General features: G+C 30.8%; 1 protein-coding gene across 1 annotated transcript in view; it reads left to right on the forward strand.

The window, feature by feature from the left end:
- LOC129220156 (meiotic recombination protein DMC1/LIM15 homolog) overlaps positions 1–13,312 on the forward strand; it is a 33,156-nt gene extending 19,844 nt beyond the window's left edge. Inside the window, exons 7-13 of the mRNA XM_054854510.1 lie at positions 2,340–2,412; positions 5,914–6,005; positions 7,594–7,667; positions 9,114–9,228; positions 9,302–9,362; positions 10,305–10,421; positions 13,227–13,312. Coding sequence (XP_054710485.1) covers positions 2,340–2,412; positions 5,914–6,005; positions 7,594–7,667; positions 9,114–9,228; positions 9,302–9,362; positions 10,305–10,421; positions 13,227–13,296 — 602 coding nt within the window. The 3' untranslated portion in view covers positions 13,297–13,312. The remainder of the gene's footprint in view (positions 1–2,339; positions 2,413–5,913; positions 6,006–7,593; positions 7,668–9,113; positions 9,229–9,301; positions 9,363–10,304; positions 10,422–13,226) is intronic.
- Positions 13,313–18,581: the final 5,269 nt, after the last annotated feature.

Raw genomic sequence — 18,581 nt, forward strand, 5'->3', positions numbered from 1 at the left:
AGGGTCCCCCCCCCCCAAAAAAAAAATTATGTACAACACAATTAATTCACCATTATAATACAAAACTTTTTGAGTAGAAAATGTTCTTATGTGTTAAATTTTATATGGATAAAGTACGTTTTCTTTTTCTTTTTTTCGCATTTCCCCAGAATGTCTCCTCCAAAATTCCTTGTAATTCCTCACTGCCGTTTTCTCTAGCTAATCTGCCACTGTCCACTGGACATCTGTAAATACCTACCCTCAGTGCCGGATGTAAGGGGAGGAGGAGACGGGGGTTGCCAAGGGTGGCGACTTTTAGGAGGCGGCAAAATCACACTATTTTTATGTTTTTTTCGTTGAAACTCAATTTTAAAACTTGAAAGATGGATAAAGGCGGCAGTTTCGATATTTGCCCCGCCTCGGAAAAAAAAAGTAGATCCGTCACTGCCTACCCTTTCCCCAAAAGTATCCTTAAATAGCCTAAAACTGTGTTTTTAAAACTTTAATTTCGAAAAACCTTTGGGGAGGGCCCCCGAACCCCCTATTCTTTCCTTCGCGTCAATAAAGATGGCATAAAATCTTTGTTTTTAGAAATTTCTAAGGAAGAACTCCCGAAAACCACCTTTTCTAGAAAAAAGCATATTGACTCCAGTGAAAAAAAGATGAGAATGAATCCACGGTCCTCTTGCTTCTTATATAAACCAAAGCCTAAAATCATGTTTTTAGTATGCCAATTTCAGAAATTTTTCGGAGGACAGCAGTCTATCTTGCCTTTAATCGAAATTAATGCATCCCCTTAGTAGCACTGAAGCACGTCTACAATTGCATGTTCCAGACTGCAATATGTAACGAATTCTGGTCAGAGACCCTGAATTTATATATATATATATATATATATATATATATATATATATATGTATGTATGTGTGTGTGTGTGTGTGTGTGTGTGTACGTATATATAATGTGTACGTATGTATCTGTCGGGTCGGCAAAATGTTAGGAGTCAGTCGGCAAAATCAGTTTCAACACCCCCCCCCCAAACGAATGCACCTGGCGACGGCCCTGTGCGTATCCAAAAGGAGGCAAAGGAAGGCAGCTACCCTCCTTCCAAAAAAAAAAGAAGAAAAAAAAAAAAAAAAAAAAAAAACCAGAACGAAAAACAAAAAGTTGACATTTGTTTCAATTTCTAAATTTATCTATGAGTTCAGCTGTAGTAACTTTGTCTCTGAGTATGAAAGTGTATATATCTTTCTTGGGAGCTCATTGAAAAGGGAAAGTTATTAGTGTTTAGTTAAGCTAGTAGTGCTATCATTTTAGAATTGCATAACTTTAAAAATCTTAGAGGGAGGGAGTGTTGCAATAAGCATGTCCTCTAATTGTCCAAATGATGGACCTGCCCAAGGGCGCCCCGAACTTAAATTTTTGGGACTGCAGAAATTCTCAATTTGCCAAATGGAACTCAAAGTTTCACTGAATTATGATAATTTTTCCAACTTCAACCTTTGCTGAATGATGATAGTTTTGTCGAATCGTCTGACAAAATTTGTTAAATAAAGAAAATTTTGCTAGGTCACAGTGACCTCTCGTGATCTCCAATACGGGATCCCCTGGGGCTGTCACCCCCCCCGTTTCCATGTTGAGCTGAATACGTCCTTGTTTTATACCAAACTTTTAAACCTGAGACAACTAAGTTTTACTTCATTTTAGATGTGTATGGTAAGATTATTGTAATGGAAGTTGTCAAAAATATGTTGTTACCTAGAAGTCATAACTGTATTAGATGTAGTTTTTTTAAAATGAAAACTTATTTGCATTTATTATGATCTACAGGGTGTTCATAGAGTTTTGCACTGATAAAGAAAATTGATTTAAAAAAAAACCCTTCAGTTAAAAACATAATTTTTAAAAAATTTTTATCTTTATTTTTTATAGTGTCTTTCACAACAATGCGCTTCTGTGTGTGCACCTTTAATTCTGAAAAGATTTAAATGATTTTCAACTTAGTGCCAAGCACTAGCATAGCCAGAGTTTACCTTCTGGTGAGTGAGGGGTTGTTTATAACAATCCATATAGGGATATAAGCTATCATATTAGAAAAGGCAGTGTGTGTTAAAACCAATGAATCTGGAGAATCCCTGGAAATTTTTTCTTTCAAGGACACCATTTTCAGTTTTTGATGTTAACCCACCTATATGTCTTTTACTATATATTGTACCAGTGGGAAAAAAAAACTTGCTGAGTGTCTGAGATTAAGATCAAAATGAAAAAGAACTATGAATAAGTCTGAAATATGTTTTTAAAAACAAATTTTACTTATCAGTGCATGGGTTGATAAACACCCTGTATTATATTCGTTGCAGTTACTTGTCAAATGCCTGGTGAAAGAAACTATTCTGGGGGGAAAGTCATGTTTGTGGACACAGAAAATACATTGTATCCTTTTTTTAGTTTAGTCCAAATATTTTACATGCCAGTTTCGCTAAAATTTTAGTACAGGATATATTTTGTGCTTGATTTTAATCCATAATCATACACTTTACACATGTAAGAAGTTGGGAAACATTGTGCATGTTTTAAAGAATAATTTTTCCTTTAGAGTTAAGCATTTGAGTATAAAATAGTTCATGAAGGCTAAGATAAGGTATACAGTCAAACCTGTATGTCTCAAACCTGCCTATCTGAAAAACCTCTTTGTGTAGAAATTTTTGAACTTCCCTGTATTTATAGTAAAATTTCATGGTTTTTTCCCCAAGTCTATCTCGAATGAGTTTTCAAAAGATTCTCTATATCTCGAATCCCATCTGTCTTTTTCACATTTGATCCCCAGCACAATCTTTATCCACGATAGAATTTGAGGGAAAAAAAAACAATTTTTCTAATATCTGCAGTCATATCACTCGTTTGGAAAAAGTGACACAATACGAAATTTATAATTTTCTTTTTTTTTGCTTAAAGGTTTTCAAAGGACGTTATCTTCTTTGGAAAATAATTACAGATTTTTTGTTCTAATATTAACCACTAGAGAGCACAGCAAACTTACCTTTCGTAATGCTAATTTTACCTGAAGAGTTCAACTTCAAACGCTTCTCCTGTAAAATTTCTTTTCTTCGTATTGGGGCACTCTTCTTCCAAATGAGCGATATATTCTTCCACACATTGTGAGACACGTAAACCAAAAAAAACTGTATACATACAATGTAAGAATGAAGGCTTTCATGGCCGGTGTCAATAATGTTGTAAGATTCTGGGCTGTTGTGCCGTGGTCTGAGTGTTGTTACTCCAAACGTTTTAACCTTCTTTAACTTATCCTTCCATTCCTTAGACGTATTATCCGGAGAGATACTTCTAGCCAACCATAAACAGCGATGGACGCCCAGCAGCCAATCCCCAACCAGAATGAAGAGAGCTCAAGTTTCAGCCAACCAGAAACAAGGACAAACGTTCATCAGCCAATCCTGGCCCTGAACGAAGGGAGAGCTAGCTCTTCCCACATAAATAGTGACAGCACTTTAATATCTGAATCAGTTGCTAGAAAGTCGCTTCCTTGGATGCTTCAACCACGCTAACCATGAAGTTGGCCGTCGCAGATGCGGCCGAAACATTTGGAGTAACAACACTCATACCACGGCACAACAGCACGGAATCTTACAACATAATTGTAAACATACTGTTTTCCCTGGTTTCAAGATAGACAGGTTTGACTGTATTAATATAGGTCTGCACATGCCCTTTAAGTGCATGTAAAGTGAGCAAATTTTCGAGCAATTCCATCAGGGTTTGCCGATACATATCAGTCAATATATATCATATATCTGATATATATCGGATTGATATATATCGGATATTTATTTTGAAAATATCATATTTTGATATTTTCGATATTTATTTTTTCAACTACGGTATTTTCAATTTAAAAATTATATTAATTGTAGTAATATTGTTCATTTATAATTAAAAATTACCAAAACGTTATGTACTATATTTTTATGATGTATTATCATTAATATAACAAATTAATATGGTAATATTTCCTTTTTACTTGTATTTTATATTCATAAAATTATTAGTAATGTAATGCTTTTAATTCAAATTAAAAGTGCTTATAAATAAATATGAAAGTTGTTCAGAAAAAAAAGAAAATATCTTGTGACTGTGCACCGACTAATGAGTATTTTTTTATTTCTGAATCATAACTGTGTATAAGTAGCTAACAAGAAAAATGAGTAAAACAGCTGATGCCAAATTATCTCCATAAAAATTGATAACAATGTAAAATGAAATATTAGATATAAATAATGAAAGAAACCTTAATTTTAAGTCTTCATAGTATAATAACTATATAAGAAAATTAAGAGTGATTTGAGGATGGATATACTATTTGGAAGACTAACTTGTGCTAACTGAAAATATCGGATATATATCAAAATATCCGATATGTATGAAAATATCGGATATTTTCGATATTTTCGAAAATATGATATTTTCAAACCCTGAATTCCATACCCTTGAAGGGACAATGTTGAATTGTAAAAAAGCTTTCCAAGTTTTACTTTTGACTCATTGAGAACAGTTATTTTGTTCTGTTCTCTGGAGTTAGGTCCTTCTATTCTAATGCTAAAATTGTTTTGATTGTTTTTATTTTTTCGATTGAAAAAATAAAAATCTCAACATTTTTAAGACAATCATTGAGAGATAATTTTCATCCTTAAACTTCTCGTCTAAATAACTATTGAAATTAGTAAAATGTGTTATCACAACATGTCATACTGTAAAATTATTTGCAATATGAATACAACACAATCTTTTAACTCTTTGACTTTGTTCCAATAACTTATTTTAATAACTTTTACCAAAGTCTCTGTATCTCAAAACCTCTATTTCTCGTACTTTTCTTCTGTCCTGTGAAATTCGAGATAGACAGCTTCAATTATATTAATAAAGATCTGCACAGTGCCCTTTGAGTACTTTCAGTGACTGACTTGCTGCAAAGAACAGTACAAAAGTATTCAAGTGATTATGAAATCAAATACATCAACATTGAAATGCATATTAGATGCTCTTTATGATTCATGCCAAATATTTTATACATGCTATATAAAATTTGCCGTCTATTGTCAAGATTACATTCAGAGAATGTGAGTGGTAGAGTAGGGTTATAAATTGCAGTAGGTTGGGAGGATGGATGTATGAGGTGCATTAAAAGTTTTTTACTTTTGTTTTTTTAGCATTACATAGCTGCCAACTCTCCTGATTGGCTCATAAAACTCTAATTTTTCATATCTTCTCCCAAACTTTGATGTACACCTGAATTTTTTTCAGGAATCAAAAAATTCTCTGCAAAAGTTTTTTTTTCCTTTTGTATTATTGGAGAAAATAATGGAAGAAAAAATTCCTGCAATATAACAAATTAAATGGAAAAAAAGGGTGTTGGAAGTGAGAGAATATTTCATATCTTTCTTCCATTTCTTTCATATACAGCACAAAATTTTTATGCATTCTTAATTTGAAAAATCTACTTAGCTTTTTGAAAAACGCAAACTCTCCATTAAACACAGGAAATCCATGTAAAGACATTTATGTGAAAGGCTCCCTAATTTTTCATTTTGCAATGAAAACTAATGTTATTTCAAAAACATAAAGGTATGACATCTGCATTTACTTAGAGGAACACATTGTCACTTATTAACAACAAGTACATGCTGCGTGACTATTTTTATTTTTTCATTATTGAGCAGTAATTAAAATAAGTATGTTAAGTTATTTAACGAACTTATGTTAAGAGTCATTCTTTATTATAATTTATTGGTTGAGTAGGTGACCATACAAAATAGGAATTAAAAAAAGGTACAGATTTTTTTGTTGATAGTTTAATTATTTGTTGATTGTTGGTACCTCATTTCATACTAAAAGATAAAATTTTCTTAATTTGTTAAGTCGCCCTGATCGATTGAAAAGCATTGCTGATCGATTCAATTTGGATCATGAAGCTGTTTTGTCCAATGTTCTATATGTCAGAGCATTTACAAGTAAGTATTAAATATTTATGTATTTTATATTGAATTCAATATAATTCTCTTTTGCAAGTTATTTCCAACCATGCATGTATCATATCTTACTGTCAGACTCGCGATATACAAATCCAAAAACAAGGGACCTATAAAATGCCATTTTTAAAAACTGAATTATATTTTCTCCACTATTTCAAGTATCTTAAAAATAAGAATTTTGAAATAATTCTTTGATGACATTTGAATTATTACCATCAAATATTTCAGTAATGTAATTTTAAGATAACTTAGAATCTAGAAAACATTTGCTATCAACAAATGGTAAATGAAAGATTCAATAAATGACAAAATTAGAGATTCAATGAATAAAAAAGCCTATGCATAGACCAGAGGCATGGTCATAACTTTTTTTTTTTTTGAGCATGCAAATTTGTGTGGACAATATTTCCTGTTCATTGTACATTGTACAAGGAAATAAAAGGTGCTTGAACTTACTTTATTAAATAGTGTAAAATAATACTGTAAAATGTTAACCGCTGAGAATTTTCTGGGTAATCCAAATTTTCAGCTTTTCGAACCTGTATAAACCCCAAATACCTTGGATTTTCGAGATTCTACTATGAATGTTTTCCCATGATTGATGGTTTTACAATTTGATAATGCTGCATCTGCAAACTAGGAGATGTACATGTTACATTCACATGAAGAAGTTTCTAATTCTGAAATAGATCATCAAAACAAAATTTGAACTCGAAATAAAGCAATGATGGTCTATAAAGAAAGTCTCTAGATGAATTAGAGAAAGACGACTAGGGACAAGTAGGTTGTCCTTCATCATCTACCAATATCTGATGAATTTCCTACTTTCTTTCACCCTGATGCAGATAAAAAGTTTTGATCAAACTTACCATTCCTTTATTGCTCCATCACATTTGTACGAAAAAAGTTTTTTTAACAACTAGACTTTTTTTTGTAATCTTGGAAAAAAAAACTGTTTAAAACTTGCTAGACAAGTCTTACTTTTGCTGTGCAACTTTTATTGTTGTAAGTAAAAGAAAATTCAGAAGAAAGAAAGAAATGCTACATCTGCTGTTGATTGATGCATAATTTATTTTCCAAATTATTCTAGAGCTCAATGTAAGGAAAATTATTGCTTTTTAAATAGTAGTATTAAGCATTGTATTAGCAAACCTAAGTTTATCTTTCATTGCAAATTAAATTGAAACATTTTTACTTGTCTCATTCTGGCATTTTATCGGTTTTACCATTGGTTTTTTTAATGTTGTTTTTAGTTGTTTTTGAAATGTATACATGTTTTTTTATTGTTATCTTTGATATGTTGCACCTCATAACATTTAATAAATTAATTTTTTTAAATATTCGAAGCTCAAAAAGGTAAAAGTAGCAAAAATGTATTTAATCTTGGTATTTCAGCTAAATATTTTTTTGTTGGCTTAAATCTTTATTTACTATTAGCTAAAACAAAGAACTTCATTTAAGAAAGCTTAGTATTTAAAATAATTTTCTCAAAAATATTTGTATGAGTCTTATTTAAAATAATTTCCTTCCTTTTTATGTATGGTTTTTACAACTGTTTCACTTTTAGGTGAACATCAAATGGAAGTTTTGGATTTAGTTTCAGCAAAATTTCATGAAGAGGCAGGTGTATACAAATTATTGGTAATTAAAATGCAATTTTGAACTATTATAATTTATATAAAATTATATAACTTATCTATATTTTATTTCTATTAAGTTTTTTGGGTGGGGGAAAGTGGGGGGGGGGGGCATTGAAATTATAAATAAAGAGTTTTTTTAATCACTTTTTTCAGGGAGTAAGCAATTTCCTTCTTAAAAGGGTACATGCATTATTTTAGTGAGCTATACAAACTACCATTTCTCTAATGGTATTTTATACGCTTTAGTGAACAGCAAAGAAGCAGGAGTTCGTTTATAGTGAACTCAAAGTTCATTTACATCTATTTCTCTTTTCAGTAGTACAACATTTAACTTGTAGGAGTTGTTGTAACTGGAGTTCTTTCTTAAAAGGGTGCATGCATTATTTTAGTGAGCTATAGAAATTCCCCTTTCTCTAATGCTATTTTATATGCTTACAGTGAATAGCCAAGAAACAGTTCATTTATAGTGAACTCAAAGTTCATTTACAACTATTTCCATTTCAATCATGCAACATTTAACTTGTGTAGGAGTTGTTGTAACTGCAATTGATGGTTTTCTTATCACTGTGTCAAATTGTTCTTTTATGCTCATCCCCAGTACAAAATAAGTAATCAATCAATGTATTCATCTTCTTCCTTAAGAATTTGCTGTTCTCTAACACTCTATATTCTTGATAAATTACCTCTTCAAAAGAGTCCAAGAATTTGCCTGTTTTTACAGTGGCTCTCCTCGTTATTATTATGATCGATTTGAGATAGGCAGATTTTTTATTTTTCAAGAGCTGTTAAATTTTCTTGTAAAATATCAAATTCTGTGAAACGGAAAACATTTTTGATTGTAGATATGGTTAAAATTATTAAATGTATTGAAAGTGGCACCCTATAAGTCAGCGCTGTGCAAGGAATTATCCTTGTTATCTACAGTATCAAACATTTCAAAAAATTGCAGGGCGATTCCTGCTGTCCATGAAAAAAATCTGGATTCTTCCAAGAAAATATGATAAATGGAAATGTGGAAGAGGCTCTGCTAAAATGGTTCATTATTCAGCAGGATAGAACTCTATTTCCACATGTCACTGCCTCAAATTAAGAGTAGGATATCCTATTGTTATTCCTTGGGTTAGATGTCTTACCGACCACTCCTATTCCTCATTTCCATATTTCCTCCCTATTTCCGCATGTCATCACTTCAAATCAACAGTAGGATATCTTACTGTTATTCTTGGGGTTAGATATCTTACTGACTCTCTGAGGCGGCAATGTGCTAAAAATATTTTTTCATAGAATTTGGATATAGTCGACTTATTGCTTTAAACCCAGATGGTTCACTATAATGGTTTGACTGTATAGCGTTTTGTGTATGTACTGAATGTTTTAGTGTTTTCTATCTAATGCATAACATTTATTTATTAATAAGAGTTCATAATGATTTTTCTATATTAAATAGGTCATTGATTCCATCATGGCTTTATTTCGTGTGGATTACAGTGGCAGGGGTGAACTTGCTGACAGACAGCAAAAGCTTGCCCAGATGCTTTCAAAATTACAAAAACTGTCTGAAGGTATGCAGGCTTTATTTCTTGAATTCTTTTGTCTCATTTTCCTCCTGGATTGAAATGTGCATTTGTATTTTAGAATATAATGTTGCAGTTTTCATCACTAATCAAATGACATCTGATCCCGGAGCTGCTATGAGGTATGAATTAATATCAGAACGTCTTATTCAATTTATGATTTCATTATTTATAAATATATAATCTCTGGAAGTATGAGTACCTCAAATCAGTGATATTCCCATCAATTTTTCTGAGGGTATTCTCCCAGTAATTCATTACATACGATATGTGCATGTGATCATATACATAATATGTCATAATATGAAAATTTTTGAAGTTTGAGGATATACGCTACATGTCTAAAAAATGTTTGAGAGCATGCGGCATATATGGAGAACCAATGGAGAGCCTATGGGAACACCACTGCCCCGAATTATTATTTTTTGATGATATAGCAAGTAGCACTGAAAACCGTGTGAAAGTTACTGTTATTTTATAACAGGATGGAGCTCCATCACGCTTCTTGATGCATGTATCTATTATCTGAAGGAGCCAGTGAATTGGAAGAGGTTCTGGATCTTCCGGAGTATCTCTGCAAAACATCTGCAAAAACATGGCTCAAAATCTGCAAGAACGTGGCTCAAAAAACACAACCAACTCAAATTAATCATGGTTTGACTAACTTGAATTATTTTTGGTGTTTAGAACACGGAAAGCTACTGGCTGTTAGGAAAGAGAAAGACTAATTTAAAAAAAAGTGTATTTATGTTTCTCTTATGAAGAAAAAGACAAGGGATTGCACATATTTTTGAATACTTAACACCTTATGTTTTCAAAGGAAATATAGCTACTAAGAAACTACCTACATTTTAATTTGTAAAAAAACAATTTTTCCAATTTTTGGAGAAAAAACCAGGAAGGATTTTTTTTCCACGTCCTCAAAATTTCCAGAAATTTTACATAGCTATTCATTTCAAATCATTTTTAGTAATTTCATTGGTAAAACTGTTTTTTATACTTTTATTATATTAATGTAATCAGCATGTTTTAAGAATGATACTCTATTTGTTTTCATTGAATAGTTTTCAAGCTGATCCAAAAAAGCCAATTGGAGGTCATATTTTGGCTCATGCTTCTACAACTCGTGTTGCATTGCGCAAGGGAAAAGGTGAATTGCGAATTGCAAAAATCTATGACAGGTGAGGATTTTATTGTGATTCTGTTTTAAATAATAGAAATTATTTCAAGCCAATTGATATTGTCTTTTTCAAGTGTTTCATACCCTCTCCAACCATGAACATGTTCATAGTTAATAATTTTCTTGAGTCAATTGAAAACATATGGTTAAAAAATTTTGTTGAACATATGATTTAGTAAAGAACTTCAAGAGGATTCTAGAGTAACCCTAACATGATCATAATGATGTTGTAAATGAATATAAATTTTACAGTTGTAATATTTTTACATGATTGCAAGTAGGGATTGCAATACTGGACCAAAAATGCGATACTCGTATTCGGTACTTTCAAAACATTATGCTGGAATACTGGTATTAATACCAGTATTCTAAATTTTTCAAAAAAAAAAAAAAAAAAAAACATGGTTTTTCTATGCCATATTTCATAATTTTGTACAAAAAATGCATTAATTATGAAAATTTATTGTTAACAAATGTAAAATGAAGGAACAACTGTTATAATAAAACATCAATAATAGTTAGAAACAAAATACATCTATTAAATTGTTACCAAGCCTAGAACTCATTTAGCCTGACCCATTTTGTCACTAAGCCTGGAACTCTATCTGAAGTCGCTCTGATCGGTGGTACTGTTTAAAGTGTGAAGTACATCTCCTCTATTTGCTTCAAAGTCCTTAATCTCTTAATAATTTGGTACCTTACTTGCTTCTTTTGGATACCTCTTTTTTGTTTTTGCTTTTGTTTCTTTTGTACTGTGTATTTTTTTTTAAAAATTTATTTCTTTATAGCTAGTTATGATTTTTTTTTTGAATGATAATCCTTTTCCAATATTAATATTATTTTCAATGGTGTTACCTTGATCAGAATAGGTTTGTGTTTACTTTTTGTTTTTATTAACCCTTCGATTTGAAATTTGCAATGAATTTAATCAAACATGATCTTGTTTTTCTTATTTGTTTTCTTTTCAAAACACTGCAATTACATGATATCTGAAAATATTTTCAGACAACTATGGCTTTTCTGTATGCAAATTTTCAAGGTAGTATAGAATTGCTAAATATTATATTGCCAAGTATATGGTTAAGTAGCAAGACATTACAGCTCACCAATATCAAGGACAACAAATTACCATTTGCTATATTAGCAAGAATTTTTTTTTTCCTCGAAATTCAGTACAGTAGATACAAATATTTTAAAAATATGTCATAAAATGTTGCTGCAATTGATTGTTGGAATAAATTATGAACATTTGTAACTATTCTTGAAAATAACATTTACAAAAGGTTAAGCAGATGATCAAGAAAGTGTAAGAAGTAAACACATGGAGTAAACACTTAAAAGCACGAAAATGCGATTCATCACACCATCTAGTGATGGAAACATCATTTCGTATTTTTTCTGCCAGTTATATTTATTGATATTCTATTATTGGTAATTTTCAAGTCAACTGTTTACATCAATGGATTGATTTTGGTACTGCCTCATCGAAAAAGAAATGCAAATTCAAAATAACAGTAAATGTCTAATAAGTTAAATTGAAAACTCTTTAATTAAAAACTATTTATTACTTTCAGCTAAAACTGAAAATACGGTATTTTACTTTAAGCAAATACTGGTTTACAAAATAGTTTGAAATACTGGTATTCGGTATATTGGTAGGGGAGGGTGGAGCACCTTGGGACATGGCCCACCTTGGGCACTATAAATTTCAGCTTTAATTTTGTAAACAGAAATTTATTTTCTTAGGACATCATAGATGACAGCAGGATCTTCAGCGTATTTTGGAATTTTTCACATTAACAGATAAGCACTAATCTAATTTTCTCTGTTTTCAAAGGTTCAGAGTTACAATAATGGGTGGTTACATTATTGAAATTTTCATGTAGGAAGTGAAGATTTAAATTTGATTGTAAGATTTGAAATTCAACCCCATTCTTGCAGAGGCTGATCGCTGAAAGTTTAATGCACTTATCTAAAACTAAAAATCTTAACACTCTAAAACATAATACTGAAATCTAAACATTCAGTTTTATTCATCCTTATGGGTTTTTAGACATGTCCCCCCCCCCCCCCAAAAAAAACGTGTTTTAATGTTGAAATATTAAAATGCTTTGTGATATGAGATATCATATTGTACATGATATGAACTAGTTTGTTAAAAATATTTTTATAGTTTCAACTGAGTTCAAGACGGCGCTGAATGGTTACTTTATTGTTTTTACGATTCGCAAATTTATACTTCAAATTTAAAAAGAGAAATTCCTATGATGGCAATTTTATTTTGAAAAAGGAAGGGGAAAACTCCACCATTATTTCATTCTTTGGGTGAAGGAGGTACATTTGGATGGGAATGAGAAAAGCATTTTACATTGACGATTTCAAATAAAATGATGAATGGAGGCAACTGATTTAAAAAAAGGATATTACTTAGTTTTATGATGTCATGTCGTCTTATTTGTTTATTTCATACAATAAATCTTATGGTACCTGGCGGCGTAATATCGGGTACAAAATACTTTACAAAAAAAAGACTAACCCATCGGCGCAGCAAGGCACCGGGAATTTTCCCGGTATCCCGGCGTTCCAGTATGCCACTGTACGAAATTAACCAACTGGGTTAGCCAGTTGCTCTTTTGAGCATGACCATTAACTACACTAAAACATTTTAGATTTTGAAAAAAAATATAAATAAATAAATAAAAAAGCAATAACTAAATAAAATTCAAAAACAAAAAATCATTACATTTTTGATAAAATTTGATAGTTAAGAAATTGTAAACAATATTTTTTGAAACTTCTTTTGCAGTCCTGATATGCCCGAAAATGAAGCTACATTTTCAATTACTGAAGGTGGTATAGCTGATGCCAAAGAATAACAATTAATTGAAGATCTTTTAGGTGTTTTACAAATTGTTTTCATAACTTAAGCTTGCAATTTTCTGTCCTTATTTGGAACATTTTGTGTTCATTATTTTAAAAATGAAAAACATTCTGTCATTTTATGTTTTATTAAGTTTTAATAATTTTATGATTCATAATGTAAATGCTTTAAAAACAAAAATAAATGATAAAATACATAGATTGTTTCTTTTTAATAACAACAAATCTTTTTAATGTTTGTTTTGTTTTCATAACTTCATTTGAGATTATTGTAAAACCCCTATTAAAAAAAAAAAAAAAAAAAAACCTTAAAAAAATAATAATAATTCCTTTTGTGAAGGATAGAGCAAATCTACAAAGGCTTTGATGAAGAAATTCAAATCAGTTCTTATTGAAGAATTTTGTAATTTTGTTTCGTTTTTCAGTTATAAATTTGACAAAAGTGGTCAACAGTTAAGGACACAAGTTTTTCAAAGTAATATAAGTATACTTTGTAATAAAGTTTCAAATAAATTTTTTCGTGTGTATATTTTCTTTGTAATAATGAATAAATTAATAAAATTATGTGTAAGATGTGCTACATTAAAATATTAGTAATAATTTTTTTTCTTACATTTCTCCGTGCCATTAACAATCAAAAATACTTTTGATCTTGTAATGATTTAAGTGCATAACCAAATTTTTTTTACATTCTCTCATTTGATATAATAATGTGCATTAATTGAACCAATCATGAGTCAGTTTCAGTATATTTTAGTCTTCAATGTCATAGTGAAGAGGTAATAAGTTTGCTCGTTTACAAAATAACCTGTTAATAACTTGTGAAAATTAATAAATAAATGATTAAAATAATAGTAATAAAGAAAAAGCTAGGCGCATAAGCACCTACCATGCTCAGCTCCCCACAATTTCAGATAACGCCTTACCTGTATATCTCTTTCTGACTCTTTTTTACTCCTTGCTGTTTGTTTGACTTGTTTCCTTTCACTGCGGCCTTTAACGAAGTATTCTGTGTGAATACATGCATGTATTGATTGTGCACATAAAGATTTAAAAAGCGAAGATTTAAAAAAATGTTTGTGGGCACTGACTATCTTTCACTTCTTATAAATTTATTTCAACTGAAAAAGGTAATTTTTTAACTTGTACTCTGTGACTTCGATTTGTTATTTGCCATGTCAGGTTGGTGCTGATCTGTTTTAATGCAGGCAGCGAGGAGCCATCACATATCGTTTTCACCATGCTAAACTAACAGATGTGAAAATTGGCACTTTTCAGGAGAGCCAAAACAATAATTTTTTTTCCACCTGACATGTTTAGTTATTTTCAACATTTCAATTTTACAGACAACTTTAAGTGTAAAACTATCGTTTGAAGTAATTATAACCAGTAGGTAGACGTTTTTGAGTACTACAGTAAACTATTGAATTTAAAAACCGAGATGTGCGATTTTTCAGATTCGTTAGTTTAGCCTGGTGCTGACGATATCCCTGAGAAAATCTGCAGACTATTTTTTACATGTGGAGAAAAAACCTAAAATTTGTATTAAAAAAAAATCTTAAATTTCAGCTGAGGAAGATTTGTATTTTCTGGGATATAATCCGCAGGTAGCATGCACTTATATTAGCATTTTATTTTTAAGCATTTCTCAGTGTCGATTTATATTTTACAATTTATTTCATGTTGGTTTATTTTGCATACTATCTTTTACTTTCTATTTGCATAGCAGACTGATGAAAAAATTCTGCTACCGCAGGAACCATGTTCTTTTCATTTCTACTAATTATTAAGTATTCACTAATGCCTACACAGGAGCGATCCCACTGTAACAGACGTATTAGGGTTGCACAAATTACCCTACAAAGACCCAAGTATGTTATATTCTTGCTACATTGCATGATCTATATGACGAACATGGACTCTTTGGATGCATTTCGTAAGATTACTGAGGCAAAAAAAAAAAAAAAAAAAAAAAAGATACTTTAAAAATTGAACTGAATTATATGGAATTCTTCATAAAGTTCATGCAATTCAACAAGAAAAAACGTATTCCAAGTCTTTGCAGTTTTCTTTTGCTTTACAAATGATTAATCTATCAAAATCAAATTACCAACAGTTAAAAGTAATATTTCATTTAAATGTGATTAAGATTTATGAGTTCATCAGGCTTAGGGCACATTCTTTTGCATCTACACTGATTGCCCAACCTCCCCAGAGATGGATAAAAGGGGGGGGGGTGTTAAGAACACCCCTCCCACTAAACTGTATACAGCAGTATCCATCCACATTGTGTTCAAACACTGAATGAATAAATTGAAACAATTTCAGTTGTCTTTTCAATTCAATAATTATTTTTGGAATCAAATATTTGAAATATCACTTTTCAATGCTTATGAAATTAATTTGTAACGTTTATGCCTATTAAAGGCCTTAGTCTTGGACGATTTCGTGACTTTTATTGACACCCAAGCACTTTCAGAGATTTTTTGTCCCCAAAAGCGTGGGTTCATTCTTTAGGGGAGGAACATTCTTTAGTATGACCCTCCCCCCTAAAATGGTAATCTGTATCCGCCTTTAAATGGGTATCTAAATCCGCCTTTGGGGTAATGGCACAGACTGCACCATTGAATTTGTTAAGAGAGTTGTTTTGAGGGGCATTTTTTTTGTTTGGGAGGGGCTCTTGCCCTTGGGGGGGATGCATCCTGGCCATAAGGGGTGTAGGCATTTTACTTATTTTTTGTACTGTTTGCATTTGACTTTTACATATGAATTAAATTATTGAAAACACTTTTTTAATTTTCAAATAAACAACAATTTATTTACAGTTTTTACAAACACATTACACAAACAATTTAAAAATACTGACAGATATTTTCACTTTCAGGAAAAATTTTACCCACTCAGACATGGATTATACACAATATATTCATTCATGTTGGCAGTAATTTCATAATCAGATTGATTTCAGCATTGTTTTAAATAATGTATTTCATAAATTCAGTAAGGTATTGAAATTATTATAATAATAATAATTATTATTACTTGATTAAAGTTTTAACTTTAAATCTTTGGCTGTTGCTGTTCAACAGTTGTTAGTGCTAGTCATTTTATTGCTGTTCATATCACGGACATAACCAGACTTTGGTTCAGGGAGGGTTTTACCAAACACAGTTCTGTTGAATTCTATATTATCAATCGAAATTAGTTTCATTTGGACATTTTATTGCGTTTTACTTTTTTTGATTTTTTAAAAGATGGATATGGATGGGAGATATTTCTGCTTTATGGGCAATAACATAAGCAAATGTAGTAGATGGTGTACGTAGTTAATGAATATGGAAACAAATATACTTTGGTGGAATTCAGGAATTGTATCTTATTTTGGAAAAAATGATGAATGAGGGTGAGTTACGAGAGTGTCAACAATGAAAAACCTTGTGCTTTGTTAAACTTTAGAATTTTTTTTGACGATTCAGTTATCTCAAAAAAGAAAACTGTAGAATATAAAAGTTTATTAATTACAAAATTATTTAATTTATGTTTGTGAAAATTCCAATAAGGAAAATGCTAAAAGAAGTAAATGCTGCGTAATTTTTCAGATGATTGATGAAACAAATGACATTTCACGATAAGAAGATACAGATACAGCAAAAGCTTGCACAATTTTTCGGTTTCAATAATTTCATTTTTCAAATGAAATTGAAAACAATTACAACTTTTATGTTTATTTTGTCTTGTAATAGCTTAGAAAAATTTCAAAGGGGAGTTGAACCCTAGAACTGCCTCCTTGCATACGGCTCTGATTCATATATTTAATTATATCAAAAATATCTTCCATAATAAATAGGAACTGTTTTTTGAAAATGATACCCAGTTATCATTTTTTAGCTATTGAAACTAAATTTTTAATGTGAACTAGAAAAAGCATTCTTTTGTTGTTTGAGCTTAAGGGAATGATTCTCTTTTCTTCTTTGTAAACTTCATTAATTTCTTCTTCCTAGAATGAAAAGAAAATGGTTCTAATTCTTTAATACTGCTGGTTTAGACATATTTGTTCAGAAAAGATATATTTAAAAAAGTGAGCCAAGGCAAAAAAATCTTATTTAAGTTCTAGCTTATAACCTGAAAAACTTCCACTTCCTTCACTTATAGAAATAGAATTTGATCTTTTAGTTGGCAGATCAAAAAATCAGAGACATTTCACCGTAGTCCTTTGTTTTTAAAATGAAATGATGAGAAATTCATAATGTTGACAGGCATGAATCCATGGGGGGGGGTGATCAGGGGCGTGTACAGAAATTTTGGAGCACGTCACAAATGACTTTTCCGACCCCCTCCATATTGTTTACCCCTATATTTCACCCCCAGTTTTAAAAATATTGAACACCCTTCAGGCTTTTGCCCGGCCGCATATAAGCTAAATTTACTCCTGCTCGGGCATAGGAAAATTTCAGGCCCTCTCATTTGCTTATTCGAGTGTCAATCAAAGCTTCAAAGCTGTGACGCCACTGCAATGTTGATGGTCGTCTTTCGCAGTGTGTTTCTTGTTTGTAATCTGCTAAATAGGAATAAGCATTTGCAAATGAGATATTTAATTGAATGTTGCTGACGAAAATAGCATTATTATTTCCAATCAATTTTATCCTTTGCAAAACAAATGAAATCTGCTTTTGGGAAACTATGCTTTGAAATAAAAATAGGTGGCGCCATCTTTAAGCAATAAATGCATGTTTTACGACATCGTTTTAATTTAAAATGAAGTTATTGTTAAAATAATTCTCATGGTAAATTATTTTGTTGATGGGAAAAGCGAATTCTACAATTTTTCATATTCTTAATGATATTTAATGCAATTTAAACAGCTCTTCTTAAAAAAATGATTACCATTTAAATTAATAATAAATACTTCTAGTGAATAATTTAATACATAATAATTTCTAATAATTTTCTCTAGTGCCAGTTGATTTCTAGCTAATTTCTATTGAATATGAGTTAGCATCCGAGAATAAGACTTCCAATTGAATATTGAGTGAGTCTGGCAAACATATCCTTCTTGTCACATACTAATTTCATTACGCATAAAATACAATAATGCTCTGCTTTTAAATAAATAAATAAATGAAAAAAAAAAATTTAAAAAAAAATGTAAAATATATAATTAAATGAATAAATAGCATTATCTTTCAGCAAAAAATAGCGCTTTTGAAGAAGGTTCTATTGGAGTTTAATTAAACTCATTTGTCAACTAATTCTCAATGTAAGTTTTTTGAATTAAACAGTG

The sequence above is a fragment of the Uloborus diversus genome, chromosome 4 (genome assembly GCF_026930045.1).
Source record: "Uloborus diversus isolate 005 chromosome 4, Udiv.v.3.1, whole genome shotgun sequence".
Classification (NCBI taxonomy): domain Eukaryota; kingdom Metazoa; phylum Arthropoda; class Arachnida; order Araneae; family Uloboridae; genus Uloborus; species Uloborus diversus.